General features: G+C 44.4%; 2 protein-coding genes across 2 annotated transcripts in view; both read right to left on the reverse strand.

Annotated features, from left to right (window-relative positions):
* Window positions 1-3,924, reverse strand: part of LOC138945765 (dynein axonemal heavy chain 2-like) — a 155,923-nt gene extending 151,999 nt beyond the window's left edge. The window contains exons 1-3 of the mRNA XM_070317277.1: window positions 3,842-3,924; window positions 2,693-2,973; window positions 1,112-1,218 (exon numbers count right to left, since the gene is read on the reverse strand). Of these exons, the coding sequence (XP_070173378.1) occupies window positions 1,112-1,218; window positions 2,693-2,897 (312 nt within the window). The 5' untranslated portion in view covers window positions 2,898-2,973; window positions 3,842-3,924. The remainder of the gene's footprint in view (window positions 1-1,111; window positions 1,219-2,692; window positions 2,974-3,841) is intronic.
* Window positions 3,925-9,498: 5,574 nt separating this feature from the next.
* LOC138945760 (uncharacterized) overlaps window positions 9,499-21,421 on the reverse strand; it is a 48,036-nt gene continuing 36,113 nt past the window's right edge. The window contains exons 15-18 of the mRNA XM_070317269.1: window positions 21,290-21,379; window positions 20,333-20,558; window positions 19,717-19,886; window positions 9,499-18,893 (exon numbers count right to left, since the gene is read on the reverse strand). Coding sequence (XP_070173370.1) covers window positions 11,896-18,893; window positions 19,717-19,886; window positions 20,333-20,558; window positions 21,290-21,379 — 7,484 coding nt within the window. The 3' untranslated portion in view covers window positions 9,499-11,895. The remainder of the gene's footprint in view (window positions 18,894-19,716; window positions 19,887-20,332; window positions 20,559-21,289; window positions 21,380-21,421) is intronic.

A 21,421-nucleotide genomic window follows, 5' to 3' on the forward strand; every position in this document is an offset into this window, starting at 1 on the left:
GCAATGACATCATACACTAAGAACTGCTTTACACATTTTTCCTACCAAAATACATGTGACCTTGACCCAAGGTCAAGGTCATCCAAGGTCATGCAACACAAAGCTGTTAATTCAAGACATAGGAAGTACAATGGTGCTTATTGGCTCCTTCTACCATGAGATATGGTCACTTTTAGTGGTTCACTACCTTATTTTGGTCACATTTCATAAGGGTCAAAGTGACCTTGACCTTGATCATATGTGACCAAATGTGTCTCATGATGAAAGCATAACATGTGCCCCACATAATTTTTAAGTTTGAAACAGTTATCTTCCATAGTTCAGGGTCAAGGTCACTTCAAAATATGTATACAATCCAACTTTGAAGAGCTCCTGTGACCTTGACCTTGAAGCAAGGTAAACCAAACTGGTATCAAAAGATGGGGCTTACTTTGCCCTATATATCATATATAGGTGAGGTATTCAATCTCAAAAACTTCAGAGAAAATGGGAAAAATGTGAAAAATAGCTGTTTTTTAGACAACATTTATGGCCCCTGCGACCTTGACCTTGAAGCAAGGTCAAGATGCTATGTATGTTTTTTGGGGCCTTGTCATCATACACCATCTTGCCAAATTTGGTACCGAGAAATATCCAACGTTAAAGTTTTCCGGACGGACGTCCGGACGGGGGGACGGACAGACGGACGGACGGACGACTCGGGTGAGTACATAGACTCACTTTTGCTTCGCATGTGAGTCAAAAAGTGATTGCCTACCTTCCTACCCTATTTGTTTTGGCCATGTTACCTTAACCACACCTATTTTTTGTTGTTGTGCCTAACGACCATGTTTAGACAGTCACTTGAACGGTCGTTATAGACAGGTTGGACAGTAGAGGTAATATGATTTGCCAGCAAGAGAGGTGAAAAAACACAGAAAATGCACACATTGGAACAGGGAATAATGAACAAGTCTGAAAGTGAACTATGAATCACAGATAATGCCAAAATTATGGACATAAACCATACCATTCTCATGTGTGAAAATGACAATAATAATAACAATAACAGAGACATGTAGCCAGCAACAGCAAAATGACACTCAGAAAAACACAGACACAGAGTACTGACCACAGACACCGAGTTAGCTTCCTCTCCCATCTCCACGTCCTCTGTGTCGGACCCTTCCATCGTTGCGTTCAGGTCCGTCTCCCCGGCTGGTGTCGCTGTTTCACTGACTGCAACACAACAGTCAGGACTCTCTTTTTTTAACACCAACAGCATAATGAGATCCATTAACAAATGACGCTCGAGCACTTATGGCAAGATTAAATAACAAAGGGAAGTAAGAATCGGGTAGATATTTTTTCTGTTATAGTTTTAAGTGTGGTCATAGTTGATATTGTGGAGACAAGGTGGAAAGCAAGTAACCAACATCATTTTTAACATTAATCCTTAGTGAGTTTGTGTGTCTCAAAATACTGTGGAACCTTCCTTTTTAGACCCCCAATAGTCTCCTGTCCGCCCAGCCGACCTTCCCCTTGACCCTGCTTGTGACCTCCATGTTTGATGCCCCCGCAAGGGGCACGGTACTCTCTAAGCACCCAAAACCTCAAAGAGAGATAACTGGCGGAAACCTTCCTATTCTAGTCTCCTGTCCGCCCAGCCGACCTTCCCCTTGACCCTGCTTGTGACCTCGATGTTTGATGCCCCCGCAAGGGGCACGGTACTCTCTAAGCACCCAAACCCTCAAAGAGAGATAACTGGCGGAAACCTTCCTATTGTAGTCTCCTGTCCGCCCAGCCGACCTTCCCCTTGACCCTGCTTGTGACCTCGATGTTTGATGCCCCCGCAAGGGGCACGGTACTCTCTAAGCACCCAAAATCTCAAAGAGATAACCCGCGAAAACCTTCCTATTTAAGACTCCCTCCTTTTTAAGACCGGATTTTGTCCGATTTTTAGAGTATTTAAGAAAAATATATATATATATGTTTTCTTTTAATGACAAGGCACACATTTCTAGGGTCAATCGGTCGGTAACACTTTTATTTAAAGGATTGAAAACTTGGCTGGACCTCATGTGAGCTGTATCCTGTAGATGTCAAAGAAGTGTAGCATTTCTTGTCAAGTCTAGGAAATCAAGTTTTGTCATTTTCAATAATTTTTGTTTGGAAGAATCAAAGAAAGACAGTTGAACAGTTAGGAGGAAAAAAGGGGTTGGTGGGGAAACCAGAAACACAGATTTTTGTTTTGGCATATATAACTGCACAGCTTCCTGTAAAACTGTGTGCAGTGATAATGTTTCCATAGTTCAGTAAAATGCTTGTAAATGTTTATTAAAACTTTAAAATGTTGGCTTTCATGTCCAACTTTGGATTCCTGCTTTGTAGATCAATGTGTACTCTAGTACCATTACTGCATGAAATTCTTACCACTGTAACCAGCCAATGCAGTCTTAAAATTCTTATCAGCAAATGCAGTCTTAAAATTCTTACCAGCTAATGCAGTCTTAAAAATTCTTACCAGCCAATGCAGTCTTAAAATTCTTACCAGCCAATGCAGTCTTAAAATTCTTACCAGCTAATGCAGTCTTAAAATTCTTACCAGCTAATGCAGTTTTAAAATTCTTACCAGCCAATGCAGTCTTAAAATTCTTACCAGCTAATGCAGTCTTAAAATTCTTACCAGCTAATGCAGTCTTAAAATTCTTACCAGCTAATGCAGTCTCAGAGTTGACCTCTCCCCCTTCCATTCCTTCCTCGCCCATTCCATTCTCCGCTGGCAGAGGGGTGGCAGCTTTCGAGCCTCCTTTTGGGGTGGAGGCTTTGGAACTACGAGGAGTTCCAGCTTTTGACCCTGGCTTTGACCCAGCCTTTGACCCCGTCGTGGATCCGGCTCGAGATCCTTTGCTCGACATCGTGTAATTCTGTTCAGGATAACGTCTCTTGTGCCCTTGTCTTTCTTGTGCAGAGTCTTATAGGAACAGACTCATGCTGCAAGGAAAAAGTAGTAGTAATGAGAAAAATTCTGCGGTGAATTTGTTCAATACAGGTTGTATGTGAGTTTGTTTCTCTCAAAACAGTACATATTTAGTATTGACGAAGAAAAAAAAAGAAAAATGTGTTATTCTCTGATTGTGTAACAATATCTGGATCTGGATAACCCGCCTGGGTTGGTGGTTGGCGGGTGCGCCACAGAAGCCGACGACGACTATCAACGTGACGTTTTTTTGGGTGTGCGCATCTAAAAGAGTCTTAAAAGTTCACTGTACACAAGGTGGATATAGTGTACAACTCCAGCTGGTCTTCTTGCTGCTGTACTTGCGGCTTTAGTCCGTTTGCCCTAGAATGTAGGCTTTTCAAGCACAGTTAATATATTTTAGGTTTAACCAACACTGAATGAAGAGTTGATTTTATTAACATAAAACAGGTGTTCACACAATGAAAGAACGAGAAAACAAAAATTAAACAAATACGACATGTTTACCATCACACAAACATCACTATGCTGTGCAACTTGAGAGTCAATTCTAGTTGGTGCAAACCCCACAGTTGCCAACACGTACAACAAAAATTGATGATTGCTTTGATAAGATAATAAAAAAGGAAAGATAGACTAGATTACACACATACTTAGATAGTTAAACAAAATCCATACGTTCACTTGAAACTATAGCTTCTTCTGAATCTCGAGCAGCATAATCCATACAGAAGTCGCCATTTTCTTTTGAGTTTATGGGGAACCTGTCTTCTTCTAAAAACACTCAAATCATTGGGATCCGCGGAGAATTCCTTAATTTCCCCGTGCAAAACGATTTTCTGATCTTTACAGATAATTACTAACACAATTCAAAAACTGTACCTCTTTTCTTTTTCCAGTTGCGCTGTCTTTTTCAAAGCACAACTTTCGGGCACCGCGCTGAAGCGTACAGATATGCAGCGTTTATCTTGGCAACAGCTCACTGCGCATGCGTCGGTCGTTGCACTTCCTGCCAAACAAGGGAAGTAACTTTCCTTTACTTTCGCTTTTAGTTTTTACCAGGTTTCCCAGTGGCAGGATTCTCCACAAGTGTTTCGAAACTTTCGTTTATTGTTTGTTCAAATTTATTGTTGTTGTTGTTTTTGTCAGCTCATATGCAAAATGTCTGCACTGTTCTTATTTTAAAATATATTTAATTAAATCTCTCAATGTCTCTGAATACATAACATTCTCATAAGTTCAGGGATGGTCCTGCCTTTCGTGGCATCATTCAAGTGTGTTGGGTCTTTTCTTTTAAAAGGATTAGGATATAACTGTCTTGTTTTTATCCGTGTGTCTTGAACTATATACTCCCTTGTGGGTACTTGTGAATGTACGTCAGGTGCATAAGAACAGAATTTTCCCACAAAATGTCTAAATTACGTAAACTGTCAACATACACCAAAAGGCAGTGTCACACACACACACTGTTGCACACACACACACTGTCACACATACATACACACACACACACACTGTCACACACACACAGTCACACACACACACACACATACTGTCACACACCCAGTCACACACTGTCACATACACACACTGTCACACACACACAGTCACACACACACACTGTCATACACACACACAGTCACACACACACACTGTCACTCACACACTGTCACTCACACACTGTCACACACATAGTCACAAACACACACACAGTCATAGACACACAATCACACACACGCACCCACACACACAAACACACACACACAGTGACCTAGACACTCATTAATCATTTTCCACTCTTTATTATCAAAATCAATGAGACCATGAGCTATTTAAATGTGAGTAAATGATATAAATGAATGAATGATACATCAAAAGGAAACGACAGAGATTGTTCACTCTATACACATAGCACTAGCAACAGTTACTTCAAGATCATACAATCTGCCATAATCCATCACAACACATTACATTCATTTGTTAATTAATGCAAAAATAGGTCTGAAAGTCACTGAATCATAGAAAAAAGCATAGTGTCACAAAACAAACAGTATACAGATACACAATATAATACACTGAAACCCCCATTTAAAGACACCCCCCCCCCCCCTTCTAAGATCCTGTTTTTTTAAATGTTTTTTGTGTTAGTTTTGTTGTTGATAAAATGTGTAAATGTATCCCCAATTTTAAGACCCCTCCCATTTCAGACCTGGTTGTTCCAAATGTGTGGAGGTCTTAAAAGGGGGGTTTCACTGTAAAAATGGTTTAATAAGTTGAGACAATACATTGCAATTTATGTTTAACTTCAAAAGAAAAAAATGGAAGATAAAATGTTTACACATCACACCCAAAAGTATAAACACTGAACTTCAATGAATTTAAAGTTACGCTTGAGATAAACAAAACCTTACCAGTTATTTCATTAAAAAAATGCAACTGTTTGCCACACAAACCATAAGCTGTTCTGTTTACAAATATGTTAGTAAATGGGGTGTAATATATATGCATATATGTGGCTTAAGGTTGAGAGGAAAAAAGCAGATCAGATACACATGATATTGATGATAAACAGAAAATTATCAGTCAGCCCATCAATATATTTACAAGTATACATATAAGCCTTGCTGCCTCTGAAATTACTTGCTCACATAATCTCACAAACCCATACTAACAACTATTCTTGCTGGCACACACACGTAATGCTCTCTCACTCTCTCTCTCTCTCTCTCTGGCTTTCTCTCGTCTCATCTCTTTCTTTCTTTCTTTCTTTATTTGGTGTTTAACGTCGTTTTCAACCACGAAGGGTTATATCGTGACGGGGAAAGGGGGAAGATGGGATAGAGCCACTTGTCAATTGTTTCTTGTTCACAAAAGCACAAATCAAAAATTTGCTCCAGGGGCTTGCAACATAGTACAATATATTACCTTACTGGGAGAATGCAAGTTTCCAGTACAAAGGACTTAACATTTCTTACATACTGCTTGACTAAAATCTTTACAAAAATTGACTATATTCTATACAAGAAACATTTAACAAGGGTAAAAGGAGAAACAGAATCCGTTAGTCGCCTCTTACGACATGCTGGGGAGCATCGGGTAAATTCTTCCCCCTAACCCGCGGGGGGTGTCTCTTTCTCTCTCTCCAGTTAAAAAAGGGATTTGATCCATGACAACCCAAAAATACAACTTAAAAAGGGTACAATGATGTGTATATACCTATATATAACTTACTTTCTTCACTTACACACTCATACAAATGGACAGAAGAAGTAAATAATAAACAAATCAACTAACACAGTAAGTGGAATTAAAACTCAACTTAAAGAGCGACTTCACAAATACAAACAATGGTAGTTCATGTATGTATAAACAATAGACGTATAGTACACAATGTAAGAAAATCACATGTTATTAAATCTTTCATCCAACATACACACGCCAACAGTGGTTTTAAGGCACAGAGTCTTACACAGACTAGACAAACTGCAGTGTATGTAAAGTATTCACAACAGTGCGGTTTGGTAGAACGAGTACAGAACAATGCAAAGAACTGTTGAATACATAGCACTTACGCAGAAACACACACTTATCTTGACACAAAACTACTCTTGCAATGTACACAGTTTAATACCACACTGTCCTATACAAAACATATCATACACTGTCCGATGCAAAATATATTATACACCTCAAAATAACGATTCTCTTCTCTTCGCTCACACAGGCAGAGCACAAGACAATATTCACTGGTCAATACTTGATCATTAATACAGATTTTTACAAACCAGTGAACTAGAGAGTATCAATTAGCAGTGTCATGTGAGAAAATATTAGTAACTGGCAAAGTGACCTTGTTTCCATGACCTTCAGATACAGTGGAACCCCCTTTTAAGACACTACACCCTCCAACCCCCAACAAACCCCCCCCCCCCCCCCCCCCATTTAAGATTTCTCCCCTTTTCAGACTTTACATTTTTGTTCATAACTGCCATACATTTACATGGGAAAAATGTCATGACTCCTGAACCGAAAAAAAGAAGAAAACAAGTCACGTAAGGCGAAATTACTACATTTAGTCAAGCTGTGGAACTCACAGAATGAAACTGAACGCACAGTATTTCTTTCACAATGACCGTAGTCCGCCGCTTGTGCAAAACGCAGTGAAACTGATGAGCCTGTTTAGCGCGGTAGTGGTTTCGCTGTGCTGCATAGCACGCTTTTCTGTACCTCACTTCGTTTTAACTTTCTGAGCGTGTTTTTAATCCAAACATATCATATCTATATGTTTTCGGAATCAGAAACCGACAAGGAATAAGATGAAATTGTTTTTAAATCGATTTTGAAAATTTTAATTTGATCATAATTTTTATATTCTTAATTTTCAGAGCTTGTTTTTAATCTGAATATAACATATTTATATGTTTTTGAAAACAGGAAATGATGAAGAATAAGATGAACGTAAATTTGGATCGTTTTATTAAAAAAAAAAAATTATTTACAATTTTCAGATTTTTAATGACCAAAGTCATTAATTAATTTTTAAGCCACCAAACTGAAATGCAATACGGAAGTCCGGCCTTCGTCGAAGATTGCTTGGCCAAAATTTCAATCAATTTGATTGAAAAATGAGGGTGTGACAGTGCCGCCTCAACTTTTACAAAAAGCCGGATATGACGTCATCAAAGACATTTATCTTTCTTTCTTTCTTTATTTGGTGTTTAACGTCGTTTTCAACCACGAAGGGTTATATCGCGACGGGGAAAGGGGGAAGATGGGATAGAGCCACTTGTCAATTGTTTCTTGTTCACAAAAGCACTAATCAAAAATTTGCTCTAGGGGCTTGCAACGTAGTACAATATATTACCTTACTGGGAGAATGCAAGTTTCCAGTACAAAGGACTTAACATTTCTTACATAGTGCTTGACTAAAATCTTTACAAAAATTGACTATATTCTATACAAGAAACACTTAACAAGGGTAAAAGGAGAAACAAAATCCTTTAGTCGCCTCTTACGACATGCTGGGGAGCATCGGGTAAATTCTTCCCCCTAACCCGCGGGGGGAAAAACATTTATCGAAAAAATAAAAAAAAACGTCCGGGGATATCATACCCAGGAACTCTCATGTAAAATTTCATAAAGATCGGTCCAGTAGTTTACTCTGAATCGCTCTACACACACACACAGACAGACACACACACACATACACCACGACCCTCGTCTCGATTCCCCCTCTATGTTAAAACTCAAAACTTGACTAAATGTAAAAAAGAGGCCAAAATCGAATTTTGATTTCCGGCATATACCGGAAGAATCCCACCCATGCATTTACCTCCATCCTTTTTAAGGCCTGATTTTCTCAGATTTTTGTATGTCTTAAAATGGGGTTCCATTGTAGTGTTATGATGCACAAACTCATCAAGAGACCTTCCACATGAGGTCTTTAGCTGACATCATGTGGTAGGCATTCACGGTGAAGTAACCGTGAAACCTCCATTTAACACAATCAGAGACAATCAATCAATCAATCAATCAATGAGTCTTATATCGCGCATATTCCGTGGGTACAGTTCTAGGCGCTCTGCAGTGATGCCGTGTGACATGAAATTTTATACGGCCAGTAGATTGCAGCCATTTCGGCGCATATTTACCTTTCACGGCCTATTATTCCAAGTCACACGGGTATAGGTAGACAATTATTAACTGTGCCTAAGCAATTTTGCCAGGAAAGACCCTTTTGTCAATCGTGGGATCTTTAACGTGCACACCCAATGTAGTGTACACGGGGGGAGGTTCGGACACCGAAGAGAGTCTGCACACAAAGTTGACTCTGTGAAATAAATTTTCGCCGAACCTGGGATCGAACTCACGCTGACAGCGGCCAACTGAATACAAATCCAGCGCGCTACCAACTGAGCTATATCCCCGCCCGCACACAGAGACAGCACACAGACAATTCATTGTTTAAAATCTTTCATAGTACAGAGCATAGCAGAACAAAATCTGTAATGAAATCCTGTTACACATTCTTGAAAAAGAAGAAATGGCACTTTTCTGTGAAAAATTGACGACATATGAACATGCACAGACAACAAAATAGAGATTGCGTGTTAACTTGCCATGAAGGTCATTGATTAAATGCTGAAAAATGTAAGATGAATTGACCTTTACACCCCATAAGAGTGAAGAAGCACTTACCCTTACAATAAATAGAGGATTACGTAGAACATAAACTCACTCTTCATAGCTGCCATTACTAATATATGAAGTACTGATTACTGGAGTAGGATCTAGGACCATAGAAACAGTGAAGCCATTGCGTCTCTGATTTTATGTAAATGTACACAGACCTAGTGAAGACATCACTTCATGAATCCGTTTCATAATACGTGTTTGCATGTGAAAGCATGTAAATGTGCGTGTGTGTGTGTGTGTGTTGTTGTAACTTGTATGACTCGAACCGGGTAATGTTTGGGCTAGTCACATTATTTCTACTCTCATCTAAAGCACCAATGATATCAAGGCTCAAGAAATCAAAGGAAAATTCCACCGTGTAAGTATATTTCATTGTGTAATGCCCAGCCAACCTGATACAATCAAAACGTGTTATGTACAAAAGCACATTATCTCCCTGTGTTGCCATTCAAACAACCACAATTAAGAACATTCTCAATTTAAACACACTCACAGAATGAATCCTTCTCACAAGACAATTTGAGCTCTGCTCGCACAACAGCAAATACTTTCACTGTACAAAGTATATAAGTTACCGTATGTACACTCTCTACAGCAGTAATCATGTACATGTACAGGTAAGACATACATTGAAATCACCACGTACTTGTCATTCATTCACTGTAACCTCTGAAATCCGTGCAGGGAAAATGACAAATACACAGCCAGAGAGCACTGTGTGATGAGAATTCAGATCATATCAAACAAACCTTGTCACAACAATGTATACAAGTACAAACAGATGATGCTTGGAAATAACTCTGTTGGGATATTTTCAAGCTTTGGAAAAGTTGTGTTCCCTGAAGGTTGGGCAAGCTAAGCTATACCCAGCACCTGGGAAAAAGAGTAGTGGAAAAATAAAGAAAAACACTGTCTGTGTATTGTCCGCTAACTTGCAGATTGGAGCTCATTTTTCACTGTGGTGTCAACAGTGTGTCTCTATTAGTTATTCCCAATGAGCTATATAAAGCTCAGATTGCTTCACTTTCAAGGAAGATAACTCTTCCACAGCTCATGAAAAGTCTGGCAGAGTTATTTCCCACCAGGGTCTATTCTGATGAGCAGACAGATAACAACACAGCTTGGCTGTTGCTGCACCAACATGGTCTATTCTGATGAGCAGACTGATAACAACTCAGCTTGGCTGTTGCAGCACCAACATGGTCTATTCTGATGAGCAGACTGATAACAACACAGCTTGGCTGTTGCAGCACCAACAGAGAGAACGGCAAGTATGCTAAGTCGGCGTAAGAAAACACAAATCCTCAAAGAAAGCAGTACGTAGTCCAGTCTACTCTGGTCAATTCAATGAGAAATTCTGGTTACCTAAAACATTACATACAAGTGTGAGAAAATAATTGTGAAGCGTGAGATTTCCTGCAGGCCATTCGCAATACTTGACCACTTGGTACACGATCCTTAAAACAACTTTTTCTTTAACACTTCAGGCAAACCAAACTGATCTTTACTTTTTCTTTCTTGATGATTAAAAAGTTATTTGAATAAAGATTGTAGCTGCAAAGAAACTGACATCATGTGATGTAAAGCAGAAAAAAAGGAAATAAATAGCAAGTGAAAAAAAAGCAGTTGGAAGATGTCCAACCTGAGAACAGGCAATATGAAAACCGAAGTCAGCTTTCTTTCTTTTTTTCCACACTCTCTGTTCTCTCTTTTAAAAAATGCTCAGTTTTTTTCTTAACTTTGTGCCTTAAATCTTTCATTAAATCTGTTTACGGTATCCCGACCGACCCTATTTTTTCGCGCAACCCTAGACTTTTTTTGGCATTAACAAAACAAACAAAAAAAGTCTTTGTTTTTTGGCAAAATAACTTAAAAATGTTTTTGGGGAAATAAAATTTTTTTAAAAAAATCCCGACCTACCAACCCTATATTTTTTGCCTCTGTTACCGTAAACAGACTTTTTTTGTTTGTGGTCTTATTATTGTTTCGTGACATTTCATTTGTTTCTGTTAAAAACAAATAAAAGTTCTTTTTTTTGTTTATCTGAAAATGTTGACACTGATGTGCTACTGTCAACAATCATTGTACATACATACAGAGTTGGCAGAAGGCAGAGTCATGAGTAAATCTGTACAATGTTTACACTGCAACTATTACCGGGGTATATATATTTCCCTAAATGGTTATATACTGAACTGAAAAAACAACCTCAACTGAAAAAAATACCTACCAATGGCAGAGATAGAGACAGATTGGTTGAAAAGAAGAACAAGCTTGATATGAGCATAACAGTACTGGCAGCAAGTCCAACTCAAGTCAGATCAAAAGTGGAAGGGAAGCCGCGGTGACACAAACAAGACAGAAAATCCTTCCTGCCTCCACAGATTGCAGATACTCAGCGCTGTTCACAATCTGAACGTAAGATGCACCATTATTTGAACAGCTCAAATCTGAATGTTAGGTGTACCACTAAATGTGAACTTTAGTTGCACTATTGTTCGAACAGCTCAAATCTGATTGTTTCGTGCACCACTAAATGTGAACTTTAGTTGCACCATTATTTGAACAGCTCAAATCTGAATGTTTCGTGCACCACTAAATGTGAACTTTAGTTGCACCATTATTTGAACAGCTCAAATCTGAATGTTTCGTGCACCACTAAATGTGAACTTTAGTTGCACCATTGTTTGAACAGTCCAAACCTGAATGTTAGGTGTAGCACTAAAATGTCAGTCCAAATGCTATGAGCTGGTTTGGTGCTTGAAGAACTCGTCACTCATCACATAACTCATGACGTCAGTGACATCACCCGGATCATCCTCCCCCTGTGATGGGGATTTTGGCTGCTTGGCTTTACTGCCCCTCTTCTTGGAAGCGGCTGGAGGCTTGCCCGGCTGTGGTTGAGGCTGAGGCTGGGACTGCAGTGGTGGATACTGTGGTTGGTGGGGAGGGGTGGAGGTGGGCGGAGTCATGTGGGGGGGAGGAGTTCCATGCGGGGGAGTGGCGTGGGGGGAGCTTACATGAGGAGGTGTGGAATGGGGCGGGGTTCCGTGAGGGGGTGTGGCCATCTGAGGACCGGGCCCTTTGATTGGCAGGTGAGGCATGTGGGGCGGCCCCATCTCCCCGGACTTGCTGCCCAGCAGGTTGTCAATCATGAAGCCTCCCCGCCCTGTGGGTGGGCCTCCGGGCACCTGTGAGACCGGGGGCATCATGGGCTGATAGGGGTTGGGGTGCATGCCCTGCCCGAACATGCCATGCCCAGGGAACTGGCCAGGGGGGTACATCCCATACCCGTGTGGAGGGGGCTCCCCATGCGGACCGTGAAAAGCTTGCCCTGATGTGGGAGGATAGAAAGGGTGGCCCTGGTACTGCTGGAAGCCCTCAGGCCGAGGAGGATAAGGATGAAAACCTTGAGATCCATGATGCGGGTGGTAGCCTTCAGGTCCGGTGGGTGGTCCACTGCCTTCCTGCCTGGATACCGGCGGCTGGAAGTGTCCCCCCATGGGGCCTGGGTACCTGAAGCTTTCACCCGGTCCCATGGAGCCTTGAGGCCTGAACCCTTCCTGACCCATGGGGCCTTGTGGTCTGAATCCTTCCTGTCCCATGGGGCCTTGTGGTCTGAACCCAACACCACGTCCCTGGGGCTCCTGGGATCTGAACTCTGCAATGTCATTTGCCTGGGGGGCAGGAGGTCTGTGAGCTTCACTGGGATGTGGTGGACCTGTTGGCACTGCTGCCCCAGTCTGTTCTGTCTTTGAACTAGGCTGGTCTGGTGTGGCTGGCTGACCCTCAGGCCTCACCTTGTCATATTGAGGCTCTGAACTTTCACTGTGTGGCTCTGAACTCTCACTGGGAGGCTCTGAAGTCTCTTTTTGTGGCTTTGAACTGTCAGTGTCTGATGTCTCTTTGTGAAGCTTGGATTTGTCACCTTGTGGCTTTGACATATCTTGTGGCTTTGACATATCATCCTGTGGCTTTGAACTCGCATCTACTTGCTTCACATTTTCATCCTGGGATTTAGCACCTTCATCTTCAGACTTTGAAGTATACTCTTCTGCTATGACCAATGCAGGGGCATCAGGGTCCAGACTTTCAGTTTCTGACTGGACTTCAGGCTGAAGTTCATACCTTGGAACATCTGCATCTGCTGTTTCACTCTTCAGGCTTTTGTCATCTGCTGCTGTTTCACTCTTCAAACTTTTGTCATCTGCTGCTGTTTCACTCTTTAGGCTGTTGTCATCTGCTGCAGTTTCCCTCTTTAGGCTGTTGTCATCTGCTGCAGTTTCCCTCTTTAGGCTTTTGTCATCTGCTGCAGTTTCATTCTTTAGGCTTTTGTAATCTGCTGCTGTTTCACTCTTCAGGCTTTTGTCATCTGCTGCAGTTTCACTCTTCAGGCTTTTGTCATCTGCTGCAGTTTCACTCTTCAGGCTTTTGTCATCTGCTGCAGTTTCACTCTTCAGGCTTTTGTCATCTGCTGCAGTTTCAGTCTTCAGGCTTTTGTCATCTGCTGCAGTTTCACTCTTCAGGCTTTTGTCATCTGCTGCAGTTGACTGACTTTCAAGCTTAGAGTTCTCATCTACTGATGGGAGAGTGTCAGTTTTTAAATTTTCCTCTGCAGATGGGGCTTGAGGCTTACTTCTTTCATCTTTTGCCGGGGCTGATAGGTCTTCTGGTTTTGAAGTTTCACTATCAGCGCTCATCTTCAGGTTCTGGGGCTGCATGCTTTCATTTTGTGTCTTGAGGCCTTTCTTTGTTGACATCTCAACTTCCATGGGTGCTGATAGCTTGGACTTTTCCCCTGCCTCACTTTGTGTCTTGAGGCCTTTCTTTGTTGACATCTCAACTTCCATGGGTGCTGATAGCTTGGACTTTTCCCCTGCCTCACTTTCACCTTGTTTGTCTTGGTTTGTGACATCTGAAAAGCCCTGAGATTTTGATTCTTCATTTGCCTTGACGTCAATAGATGCTTGTGTTTCTGTTACTCCAGCCCGGCCTGAGTCTCTGTCAACACCTTTCTCAGTATCTTGAGAACTTTGAGGCTTCGGTTTTGTGCTTTGTTCAACTGAAGGAGTAGCTTCTTCGCCTTTGCCTGGAGGAGTAGTTTCATCGCCTTTGCCTGTCTCTGGAGTGCCATGAGGTTTGTTGTCGCCGCCTTTGACCTGATCAGACGAGTCCTGTGTTTTTGACAGCTTGGCTGTTTCTGACTCTTCGGCACTCACATGTCGAGTCTTTTTCTCCTGCTCGGGTTGTGTGGGTCTGGTTTGGCCGTGTGGCTGGGCAGGGTCACCTTGTTGAGGACCTGCTGGTCCTTGAGGTTTGAGCCCGTCACTCTCTGGAGGTGGTTCAGATCCGAGTGCTTGGCCTGGAGCAGGCTGTCTCACCATTTCACCTTGACCTTGCACGGGAGGTTGGAAACCAGGATGAAAACCTTGCATGTGTCCTTGAGCGTGGAAGCCGGGGTGGAAAGCCCCGCCATGCATGTACCCTGGGTGTCTCATACCTTGGTAGCCGTAGCCTGGAGGATGGAACCCTCTCATCTGCCCCTGGCCTGGGTGACTAGGACCTTGATGGTGGGCTGCAGGCGGGTAGCCCCCATGGCTGTGTGGCCTGAATCCCTCTTGGCCTGGCATCGTGGGTCTGAAATCGTGTCCTGGGCCTGTAGGTCTGAAGCCTTCTTGTCCTGGCCCTGTGGGTCTGAAACTTTCCTGTCCTGGGCCTGTGGGTCTGAAACTTTCCTGTCCTGGGCCTGTGGGTCTGAAACTTTCCTGTCCTAGCCTTGTGGGTCTGAAACTTTCCTGTCCTGGCCCTGTGGGTCTGAAACTTTCCTGTCCTGGGCCTGTGGGTCTGAAACTTTCCTGTCCTGGGCCTGTGGGTCTGAAACTTTCCTGTCCTGGGCCTATGGGTCTGAAGCCTTCTTGTCCAGGCCCTGTGGGTCTGAACATTTCCTGTCCTGGCCCTGTGGGTCTGAAACTTTCCTGTCCTGGGCCTGTGGGTCTGAAACTTTCCTTTCCTGGACCTGTGGGTCTGAAACTTTCCTTTCCTGGACCTGTGGGTCTGAAACTTTCCTGTCCTGGACCTGTGGGTCTGAAACTTTCCTGTCCTGGTTGTCTTGATCCTGCCTGTCCTGGTGCAGGGGGTGTAAAACTTTCCTGCCCGGGGGCAGAAGGTCTGAAAAATTCCTGTCCAGGGCCCATTGGTCTAAAATCTTCCTGTCCTGGGCCTGTGGGTCTTAATCTTTCCTGTCCTGGGCCCATGGGTCTAAAACCTTCCTGTCCTGGGCCCATGGGTCTGAATCCTTCCTGTCCTGAGCCTGGTGGTCTAAATCCTTCCTGTCCCGGGCCCATGGTTCTAAATCTTTCCTGTCCTGGGCCCATGGGTCTAAAACCTTCTTGTCCTGGGCCCATGGGTCTAAAACCTTCCTGTCCTGGGCCCATGGGTCTGAATCCATCCTGTCCTGGGCCCATGGGTCTAAATCTTTCCTGTCCTGGGCCCATGGGTCTAAAACCTTCCTGTCCTGGGCCCATGGGTCTAAAACCTTCCTGTCCTGGGCCCATGGGTCTAAAACCTTCCTGTCCTGGGCCCATGGGTCTAAAACCTTCCTGCCCTGGGCCTCGTGGTCTAAAACCTTCCTGTCCTTTGCCCTTGGGTCTGAAACCGTCTTGTCCTGGGCCCATGGGTCTTAAACCTTCCTGTCCTGGGCCTATGGGCCTGAATCCTTGCTCGCCAGGGGACTCAGATGGAACTCCTTCTTGTACTTGGCCTTCGGGTTTGGTTTCTTCAGTGCCGGTAGATTGGGCTCCCTTCTTTTTACGGCCTCTCGGCTTCTTTACCTTGGCAGGCCCTTCCTTTCCTGCAGCTTTGGATGGGACATTTTTCTGTTCTTCTCCTGTTGGCTGAACTGTATCTTGTCCTGGGCTTGTGGATCTATGGCCTTCTGGTTGTGGACCAGTTGGTCTGGATCCCTCCTGCATAGTGCCAGTAGGTCTAAATCCTTCTTGCCCTGGGCCCCTCAAGCCTGGAGGCTGACCGGAAGGCGGAAAACGACCCTGACCAGGACTCCTCTGGACAAACCCTTCGGTTGGTCCTGTCTGCCTGAAACCCATGGCTTCAAATGGAAAGCGCCCCTGACCATATGGCATGTGGGCAAAGTCCGGCCTATGGCTCATTTGGTAGAAATTCTCCTGTCCTGGGCCCATAGGTCTGAAGTGCTGGCCAGGATAGCGAAAACCTCCTTGGCCCGGCGGGAAGAAACCCTGTCCTGGACCCATGGGTTGAAACCCCTCTTGGCCGGGAGCAATACCTTCTTTTCCAGGGCCAGGGAACGGTTCTTTTCCTTGTGTTCCTGGTCTAACGCTTTCCTGGCCTGACACTGTGGGCTGTGCCTCCTGTTCTGAAACTGCTGGCTGTACTTTTTCTGAACCTGGAGCAGTATGTGTGAAACCTTCCTGCCCTGGTCCAGTTGGTCTGAAACCTTCTTGCCCTGGTCCGGTTGGTCTGAAACCTTCTTGCCCTGGTCCGGTTGGTCTGAAACCTTCTTGCCCTGGCCCGGTTGGTCTGAAACCTTCTTGCCCTGGTCCGGTTGGTCTGAAACCTTCTTGCCCTGGCCCGATTGGGCTGAAACCTTCTTGCCCTGGCCCGATTGGGCTGAAACCTTCTTGCCCTGGTCCGGTTGGTCTAAAACCTTCTTGCCCTGGTCCGGTTGGTCTGAAACCTTCTTGCCCTGGTCCAGTTGGTCTGAAACCTTGCCCATGTCCGGTTTGTCTAAATCCTTCTTGTCCTGGGCCCATCGGTCTTAAACCTTCCTGTCCGGGGCCCATGGGTCTAAAACCTTCCTGTCCTGGGCCCATGGGTCTAAAACCTTCCTGTCCTGGGCCCATGGGTCTAAAACCTTCCTGTCCTAGGCCCATGGGTCTGAATCCTTCCTGTCCTGGGCCCATGGGTCTAAAACCTTCCTGTCCTGGGCCCATGGGTCTGAATCCTTCCTGTCCTGGGCCCATGGGTCTGAAACCTTCCTGTCCAGGGCCCATGGGTCTGAAACCTTCTTGCCCTGGGCCTGGTTGTCTGAAACCTTCCTGTCCAGGGCCCATGGGTCTGAAACCTTCTTGCCCTGGGCCTGGTTGTCTGAAACCTTCCTGTCCTGGACCAGTTGGTCTGATTGTGTTCTGTCCTTGGCCTGTGGGTCTGAGCCCCTCGTGTCCCTGTTGCCCATAGGGTTGCCTGAAGCCCCCGGCCTGACTGTACTGGGGTCTCAACTGTTCAGTCTGTCCCTGCTGCCCAAACGGTCTGAAACCTTCACTGCCTGGTGGTCCATACGGAACCATAGCCCGTGGACGATAGAAGTTTCCGGCGGCCTGTTGCTGGAACTGTTCTGGGTGCTGCCCCCTGAAGGCTTCTCCTGGCATGGGGTAAGGTCCGTGCGGGAACGGGAGGTACCCCGACGTGGCGGGAGGCCGGAACCCCATGTTGGCCTGGGAAGTGAACTGGTTGTACTGAGGCTGGAAACCCCCCTCCATGTGTGGTCTGAAGGCCCCTCCCTGGGGGTGCTGGAACTGCATGTCCCCTGAAGAGGTGGGGCCACTCGGGGCACCGCTGAACGCAGGCATGCTGGATACAGGGGGCATGTTATTTCCTGGAGGCATATTCTGTCCTGGATGCATTCCTGGAGGTATATTCTGTACTGGAGGCATATTTTGTCCCGGATGCATTCCTGGAGGCATATTCTGTCCTGGGTGCATGCTATTGCCTGGAGGTATGTTTTGTCCTGGAGGCATATTGTGCCCTGGCGGCATGTTCAGTCCTGTGGGGATGTCCCCTGCTTCGTTGACGTTGAGGAAGTTTGGCACCATCCCTTGTGACGTGGCCTGTTGTCCATTGACAGCAGAGGGTGGGTGTGACTTTGCTGCTGAGGTGTCTTCCTGCATGGCCGTTCCACACTCCACCCGCTCAGGCTTCCCCTCTTCCTCCTCCTCTTCCTGCGATGCTGCTGCCTTCTTTCCTTTGCCTTTGCCCTTGGCTTTTGTGGTTTTGGTTCTGGGCTTCTTAGTCTTAGTGGCTGGGGTCGGTTCTGTTGATGTTGGTTCCTGATTCTCTTCAGGGTTTGGAGCTTTTGCCGTTGGTTTGGATTCTTGCTTTGCTTTTGAAGCCGGCGCTGGCTGTTTGGAATCCTCTTCCACTTCTGTGTCTTCGTCCTCGCCGTATTTGTTTTCATCCTCTTTCTTCTTTTCGTCTTCCGTTGACGAGTCTCTGACGACGTTCTTCTTCTTCTTGGGTGCGGTGTCCTCTTCTTCTCCTTCAATTTCTGTGGCGCTGTCATCTTCTGACTCATCCTTTTTCTTTGAACCTTTCTTGGATTTTGATGAGGCTTTTGACAGTTTGGAAGATTTTGTGGGTTTTGCTGCCTTGGATTTAGACTTGCCTCTCCTGGGAGAGGCGTCACTGTCATCGTCATCGTCGGAACGAGCAGCGCGACGTTTCTTGGCTTTGCTCCTCACCATGTACTCTGAGCCAGAACTGTCTGTCTCCGAGGCAAACTTCTTCCTTGGTTTCTTGCTGTTCTTCTTTCTTCTCGCTCTGAAATCGTCCGAGGAGACCTCGGAGATGCTTTCTGAGTCTTCAGTCTCCTCCTCGGTTTCAGAGGTGTCAGATTCCCAGTCTCTGTAGCGCACTTTGCGTCGTGAGGAATTGCGAGTTGACCTTCGACCCCTGGCTCGTTCGTCGCTGTCATACTCGTCATCCACAACTGCAAACATAGAGAGGTGAAACTAAGAATGTGTTGCAGAATACAGTACAAAATGCATTTTCAAACCAGTGGGATAGTCTGTCCGGTTGGACGTACAGGGCTCAAACTGCGAAAGCTGGCAACAAGTCCTTTTAACACAAGATAGTACTGATCGCCCTGAACAACTTTTCTTCTAAAGCACTATGTAACAGTTGCTTTGATTTTGTTTAAATAATTAAAAACGTCCTCCGCTAGCCACCCGGACAGACTATACCTGCAATTAATTATATTACAAACTGCATTAATTTTCATAACAGTGTTACCTGCGATGTCAGACCCCTCTGATAAGAGGTCACCTCCACAAAAAGGACACCATTGTTCATCATCTTGACCCAATAATACCTGCCATGACAGGCCACCTGGAATGTATGGACCTTTTCAGCTGGTTCCAATGGTGTCCTTTCATCACAGGTACCACAGTATTATAAATTCAGCGCACAATGGCTTGGGAAAGTTGGGAAAACTGGGAACAAGTTAGCTAAAATCTCATTACGTTCACAGCAAAGAAAAAGTAGCTTTCCATTTTAGCTGTGGAAAAATATACACTGGAACAAGTGTTGAAAGAACACCCTTGGGACCAGGTGGCCGGTCATGACAGGTATACTTTTGTAGTGTAAACAGAAAAAGGGACAACAGAAAGTGTCCTTTTAAGGGAGGTGTCCACACATCGCAGGTACCACTGTACTCAAATCTGCTACGATTTTTTATTCAAACAATCACTTTAATCTTTTGCTTTGAATAAAATCCTTTCTGCACTACCTGACAAAAAGCGTAGGATACTTACCAAATCCTTTATCGTAGCGAGAAGACCGCCCCTGTCGTGACCCCTTGCGAGAACTTCGTGTTGCGGCCGCCCTGTTGAACCAAGTTTTCTTGGGGCGCCAGTCTCCGGAATCTTCCTCCGTCAGATCTCCTCCTGATTGCTCCACTGTTGCGTCTGAGTCGGAGTCACTCCTGAGGAAAAGGGGAGAGAAACAAGCAGGCATGCATTAGTTGACACGTTCTACCGTCTTCCATTCAGACACCTACATCTGATACAGTGGAACCCCCCTTTATGACATCCAGAATTCAGGTCTTAAAAAGGAGGGAGGTTTAAAATGGTGGTAAATTCAAAGAGGTAGTGACAAGAAAATGTGAGGGAAAAGGGTCTTAAATTGGGGGGTCTTACAAGATGGATTCCACATTCCTTCCCATAGGAACAATGATGTCAAGCATCACATATTCGCCCAGGGTTTTACATAGAAAAAGAGCATTCTTGCATTTGAGTACATACCGACACAGAATGCTGGGAGCATGCAACTAAACATACTCTAAGAGCTGGAACTCTTCACTGTCGTTTTGATCCTGAATAAATTATGATTCATCAACACAGAATGCTGGGAGCATTGAACTGAACCTACTCTGAGAGCTGGAACTCCTCGCTCTCGTCTTCATCCTGGTTTTCATCGCTGTCCAGGGTGGTCAGTCGTCGCCGTGGTTTCTTCTTGACCACTGGAGGCGGCCGTCCATCGCCCTCTTCAGCCGCTCTGGCCGCCAGCTCCTCTTCTTTCTGCCGCCTGCGCATCTCCTTCTCCTCATCGCTGTCCATGCCCAGGATGTTGGACATGTCCTTCCCCCGGCTCTTCCCTGTGCACAGTCACACAAACATAAGCTTGGGAAACCTTTAGGGGTTCTAAAGAATAGACGTTTTCCACAAATAACTGTGTTGGGATTTGCAAGCACTGTGGCAGAGTTGCGCCCAGCTTTAAAGACCCAAACAATAACACGTGGTCGACCAGTTAAAACCAGCAATCGCAGCGAATAACTGACTCCAATGTGTGCTATACAGTGTCTGTTGAAATCCTGACACAGTTATTTCTGAACATCGTCTATTATCAGCCTGAAGTCTGCAGAGTTGTAATCTGTATCCAAAGCCGAGGTGAGGGTATACACAGTATCAAATTTTGGCAATTCCACACATGGAGTAGAGTTTCCTGGAAGCAGGATCATTACAAAGCTCAAAATGTTAGACTGTTACAAGGAAAATAATACTGTTTAAAAAAAAGAAAATGAGAGCTTCAAGACAGAAAATGATACACTCAAAAACAACAAAAAGTTATAACACTTACACACAAAAAAAGGAAAAGAGTGATACAATGACAGGGGGGTGAGTTAAATAATTATGTAGGTGATCTTCAATGTTGTCATGCAGTCTTGTACCTGCTTAAAATCCTTGAACATAGACACAGCACAGTTCTCCCAATTCAAACCACAGCTTCTCTTTATCTTAAAATCCCAAACTTGTTTTCTCAACAACAACAAAATAAACATTCACACACAAAACATGCAGAGAAAAAATTCCACAGCAGATCACAGACCCTTCTTCTTTTCTTTTTTCTTTGCTTCTTCTTCTTCGTCGCTTTTTGTTCCTAGGATGTTGGACATGTCTTTCCCAACACCTTTACCCGCTGGAAAACAGAAGCATCAACAATGGGTGGACAAAATCAGGG

The sequence above is a fragment of the Littorina saxatilis genome, linkage group LG13 (assembly GCF_037325665.1).
Source record: "Littorina saxatilis isolate snail1 linkage group LG13, US_GU_Lsax_2.0, whole genome shotgun sequence".
Taxonomy (NCBI): domain Eukaryota; kingdom Metazoa; phylum Mollusca; class Gastropoda; order Littorinimorpha; family Littorinidae; genus Littorina; species Littorina saxatilis.